General features: G+C 40.0%; 1 protein-coding gene across 1 annotated transcript in view; it reads right to left on the bottom strand.

The window, feature by feature from the left end:
• LOC122647764 (BTB/POZ domain-containing protein FBL11-like) overlaps positions 1 to 6,000 on the bottom strand; it is a 65,674-nt gene continuing 59,674 nt past the window's right edge. Inside the window, exons 14-15 of the mRNA XM_043841087.1 lie at positions 205 to 475; positions 1 to 171 (exon numbers count right to left, since the gene is read on the bottom strand). Coding sequence (XP_043697022.1) covers positions 302 to 475 — 174 coding nt within the window. The 3' untranslated portion in view covers positions 1 to 171; positions 205 to 301. The remainder of the gene's footprint in view (positions 172 to 204; positions 476 to 6,000) is intronic.

Below are 6,000 nucleotides of genomic sequence, written 5' to 3'. Positions count from 1 at the left end.
CACCAGAAAGAAAACTTGCCTTGGATATAAGTGATTATGGCCCATCCCAACAGAAGAAGCAGAGTCCAGTTTAGCTGCAAGCTTGAACACAGCATATCATGTCCAGCTTGTTTTAGCAGTGTTTACGGCTGAAGCCACCTCACAGATTCTGCCCCTTGAAACCAATTCATGTTAGCCGCAGTCAGCAAGACTAGTCATCCATTAATTTGATCACTTCTATGCAGTAGAACAGTGGCACAATCAATTAAGCCAATTACCTACATGCCCTGGTAAATGAAAGTCCATACTGTCACTTTCTCTACTACGCTCTTTCCTTCACCAATGACGTTCTGAGTTCTTTACTGTTCCACTCCAAAATTATAGTCTCCTTATGCAGTGGCCTTCTACAGTCATCCAGATTTTGGAGATTGAACGGACATCTCCATTGCTTACATCTTGCAATTTTAATGATACTCAAGGAGAACCTATCAGCACACTGAAGCAGAATGTCAGATATAAAACTGTTAGCACCATCCATCCCGGATGTTCCTAGAGGCTAAAATTGCATTTAGTAACCCACATTTATGTCACCACATCTTTGTTCTCCACCTTTACGAATTTAAGTTAGATAGCATTTGTTTTCTAAAATACATAGTTGAGAATTATATCTGAGTATGAAAAATGAGTTTAGTTGTGGCACATATAAGAATTGGTCAACCTCAGGTTTGACTCATAGAGAGAACTCAAAGGCAGCTTGGAAAGTTCCTGTTGTACCAAATTAAAGAAAAACTTGGGGGGGGGTGGGGGGTAGAAAAATGATTATAGCCGACCCCATTAAGTTGGGATAGGGCTGAGTTTGTTGTTTGTTGTTGTTGTTGCAGTCATAAAGGGGATACCTGAACCCTGTATCAAATAATAAAGCAGTGAAGTCTGTTCTGACTGCCTATGTTATACACAAGACCCTTTCTCTTATTTTATGGAGAAAACTTAAGGTGTACAGTTATATAGGGTTATCAACAGGGCTCGACCAAGGCCAAGGAATAGTAAACTCATTGTCAGATCTATCTGAGCAGAATGTTAGTTCAAGCAGTCGTATAAACAGCCTCAAAATCCATGCCTAGGTCTGACCAATAGGTGCTCAGGAAAAGATTATCTACAGGCTTTAGTTAAGCATAACTTCAACAATACTCAAACTTCGGACTCATTAGTTGGTCCACCTATGATTTGACAGTAAGATAAAATAACTATTGAAGGGAGAGGGTTGTATGGAGTACTAGGTCTAGTAATATATGTTATTTGTGTTTGTGATGCAGTAAAGACTACCCAATCAGGCTTAAGAAGACCTTATTTTGGGCCATGGATGGATTTTAAGAGCCTTGGGCTACTTGTTTATGGGGTTAATTTTGTAACGGGCCTAAATATAAGCCAGTAAGGTGAGAGTGAAGTCTGAGGACAGTACACGAGATCAGTATTTAAGTTAGAGAGTTTAAGTTAAATTATTAATTGGCTAGATAGAATTATGTTTTGAATCTATCAAGTAAAACCAGTGTGAGAAGTGACTAGCAGTCCTGGTGGAGGGCTAATGAGAGAATGGGAAGATATCTGAGATGGAATGTCAGAGTTGCGGGGTAGAAGAGAATCACATAACCACACACTCACTTTGAGCAATCCAATAGAGAATTACGTGACCACACAGTCATGTTGAGCAACCCAATCAACTTTTTAATTCAAATCTGTTTATCGTTTGATACATGAAAGTATGTAAAGAGGAAAAAATAAATAAAAATAAAACACTCCTAACTGGAATGTAAAACCCAAACTAACTCAAGCTCTATATCCTATTCCAACATAACCTATTCAAAACAAAACATGATAATATAAAAGAAATAGAAGACTACGAACTCGACCACTACCAGCCTTTATTAGATCAAAAACCTGGATTGGGCCGGTTCTGCCTGGATTTGGGTTTCCAAATCCAGTTGTGCTGGTCCAACCAGTTGAGTGCTACTGCATCAATTCTCCTGTTGAGTTTGGACAAAAACCAATGAGACCATGACCATCTGAGTTAACACGCTGGAAGAGAAAAGATCCCGCTGTCTGCTGAAACTTGATTACCGAAAGGTCCTTAGCTGGAAGGAACTTCATCTCATGCCCACCATGTTTGAAGGAATAAGTGTTCTCATGCCACAATGCTGTGCCTTCTTATAAAACAATCAGTCACCCCAAGAGGATGTGACACACCTTTAAGGGTAGAAACATCACATTGCATAATATCGATTAACCCACCAATAGAGTACGTGAGTAACATCAATCGTTGATCTTGAGATTAGTATTGTTCACCCTGCAACTTTGTAGGAGTTAGAACTTAGGAAGAGGCACTGTCTTTAACTGAGCTTGTGAACGATGTCTTCGGAGACGACATTGGTACAACTACCCTGTCGATTACCATGGTGCACAAATTGTCGTTGCATCTCACTCTAGTCTGGAAACATCCTTGTCAGAAACCTTGCGTGTAGCCAAAAATGGACGAAGAACATATCAATGTTGTTGCTCCCCATCACTATCACTGTCATTGACTTCACTAGGCTAATGATTGCACTCTGACTCTAGAAGTATAAGCTTGTTCCTCTGTTACTTCTCCGAAGCAGTAGCCATGACTTCTTCCTTATCAACGAAAACAACCAGACAATTAAGACACTGAGTAGAAAAATGTCCGTACCCCTTGCAAGAGAAGCACTGTAGCTCAGCTTGTGGCTTCATAGGAGGTCTGTAAGAACCATGCCGATACAGAGAATAAAGGCAGTTTGGCCTCAAAGATGCCAGAAATGAACCGCTAACCTGTAGCTTGCTGAACAACTTTCCCTGGGGAGAAGAATGTTGTTGAATGAAACTAATGTAGTCCTAGAATAGGAATTAATCCCACTAGGAACCAAGTAGAACCAAGCTTAGGGTAAGCCTGCTGTTTAGGGCTGATTAGGGGCTGTTTTAGGGCAAAATTAGGGTTTACGATGGGAATTTGGGAATTGGGTTTATAGGGTTTTAATCTGCAGGTTTAGAGGGTCATTATGGTATAAAAATATCTGGATTTGAACAAGTTTTAATTTCCTGCAGAAATTAGGGTTAGGTTTCGGGTTTCGTAAATAAGGTAAACAACTAAAATTATGGTCTAAAGTAGGATTTAGGGGCAGGGGTTAAGGTCGACTGTTAAAGGGGCTAGGGGGAAGATTCGGTTGCAATATGGAAGGTTTCTGATGGCTGAATGTGTCCCAGCAGAAAATTAGGGTTTTTAGGGTCAATGGAGAAGAGGGATCTTAGGGTTTGGATGGACAGAATGGGCAGCAGCTAGGGTCGAGTGGAGATGGTGATGAGGGGAAGTTATGGTCCAAATCTGATCAGATTCCAATGGAGGAGCAGATCTGAATCAAAGTTTAGAGTCTTCTAGGGTTTATGAAAATAGGACAGAAGAGAAAAGGAATTGATTGGGGAAGGGAAGAAAGGATAAACAAAAAATTTGAATGCTCTAACAGCAGTTTGAATGGTTGAAGGATGAAGCCACCTTCGAAGAAAGATCCTCCCAGCCGTCCCGGCGTAAAGAGTCGCAGGATTCCACCCACCCTTCCACCTTGATAGAACCACAAGGATGCATAAACTCTTGAGAGCAAGGAGCAGCAGCAGTAACCAGCCACGAAATCAGTGTTTTAATTCAAATCTGTTCTCGGGGAGCCTCCCACAATTCATTTATTTATAATTAAAGGCCTAAGCCAAATCCTAATACAATCTAATCTCCTCCTCACTTAAATCGTGGAAGGGATCTAATCAAATTCAAATTACTAATTTAAAATAATAAAATATCCTAACTACCCCTACTAACTTAAAATAAAAGAATCTAACTTAAAAACAATTAATTAAAAGAAGATTCCATATTAGCCAATAGGATAAAAGAACCTATTAACCAATAGGAACACTTCACTTAAATTAGACCCATTGAACCAATTGGATGCAACCAAATCTAAACCGGTTCAATCTAAAAACATAAAAATAACTAAGCATTGGGCTAATCCCGTATGCAACCTAAGTACCCCTAGTTTAGGCTCATTAAAGTGGCCTATTACATAAAAAACCCTTGGGAACAAAGGCCCAACATGGATATAACCCAACCCTAGGCCTATTTCTAAAGAAATAAGCCCTATTTGGTGATCATTCTGCATCAGAAACTCTCACCTTTAGAGAAAGTATCTGTAAAAATCTTCCGTGTAGGGCCGCTTCAGACTTTCTTTTGCCTAATATGTCACTGGTACAACGTTCTCCATTGTAGGCAGTCGACTAGATGCTAGTGCAGCACTGATCTGAGGGTGCAAACCATTGTGGAACTATGCCACCATTACTTCATCAACCCACTCAAAATCAGACCAAATAGCTAAATAATAAAATCTGGCCACACACTCCCCAACTACCAGGCTTTATTATCTCAACTATGCAAATTTTTAGTGCATGCGCTGCTTGTAGCCGGTCGACAATAATCTCTGGTTCATGGCTTCAATCATCTCAGCCCAAGTAGTAATTAACCCAATGACTTGAGTCTAATTCTATTACTGGTGTTTGATCCACCAGACTCGAGCCGTGCTCTTCAGCTTAGCCTATACAAATAGAATCTTTATGGCCTCAGTCAACCTGTAAAATCTGAAAAAATATCTCCAAACCATGAACCAGTCAAAATATTGTTCTAGGTCGTTATCCCCATAAAAATCGAGGATGTCCAGCTTTGCTGCTCTTTCAGCTCTATAAAGAGTATCATCATATCGACCAGCTCCATATGGTGGAGGTGGAGGTGCATGATATGGTGGGGGTGGTGGTGGTGGTGGTGGCGGTGGTGTAACATGAGGCGGACTATGTGGGATGGAGTTGGAAGAATCCCCAGACTACGTGGGACTCTTTCCTTTATCAGAAGCCACCAACAAGTCAATAGAAGCTTACATGGAAGCCATCATTGTTTGGACAGAATTGACAGCTATGTTGAGGGTATCAACACAATCTGTGAGTTTGGCAATCTGCATTCTGTTTTCATCTTTACAAGAATTAAGCTGTTGGAGAATCTCACTATTAGCCACCATGGTTAGGATATGGGTAGAATCTCCAAATTCGGAAACCCTATTCAAAATCACTATGGGCTAACACGAGCAGGATGACTCTCAAATCAAAGGTATAGTGGCAAAACAATAATTAACTTGAAGTTTATAAGAGTGGAAACACTAAAAATATCTCAAATTTTTTTTTTTTAATGGAAAAAGAAAATATATTAACTAAGCAAAAGAGTACATTTGGGAAACGTTAGACCATTGCAAGTCTTTACAGTAGTGAAAGTCTATATTATTAACGAGTTAGATTTATATTGTTAAGGAGTTAGATTTTAGGGTTAAGAAAGCAAGCAAGAGAGGAGGAAGAAGAAGAGAAAGGAGAAAGAATGAGACACGGGAGAAGAGGGAAGAGTATTTTCGGTTGAATGTGTTGTGTGTGAGAGAGATCACTCCACACCTATATTACTTCACTAATAGAGATAAGCATATTACATACACCTCCCTGGGGAGGTAAAAGATAAGAAAAGGTAAAAAGGAGAAAATACACAATTGGGCAACTATACTAAAGGCTAGTTCCCAAACTACCCTTATCACATAACTTCTAATAACTCTAATACTCCCCCTCAAGCTGGAGAATAAATGTCATGCATTCCCAGCTTGCATAGGAGAGTACCAAACTGAATAGAGGTAAGAGCCTTGGTGAAGATATCCACTAGTTGATCATCAGTCTTCACAAAAGGAGTACAAATGCAGCCAGAGTCAATCTTTTCCTTGATAAAGTGTCGATCCACTTCAATGTGCTTGGTCCTTTCATGTTGCACTAGATTGTGGGCAATACTCATGGCAGCCTTGTTATCACAGTAGAGTCTGATAGGGCCTTCAGTGTCAAATCCCAATTCCTGAACAAGTCTTTTCAACCATATGAGTTCACACACTCCATGAGCCA

This window comes from Telopea speciosissima, unplaced genomic scaffold (assembly GCF_018873765.1).
Source record: "Telopea speciosissima isolate NSW1024214 ecotype Mountain lineage unplaced genomic scaffold, Tspe_v1 Tspe_v1.0145, whole genome shotgun sequence".
Classification (NCBI taxonomy): Eukaryota; Viridiplantae; Streptophyta; class Magnoliopsida; order Proteales; family Proteaceae; genus Telopea; species Telopea speciosissima.
Note: the sequence above shows the minus strand (reverse complement) of the source record. Positions and strands in the feature narration are given on the sequence as shown.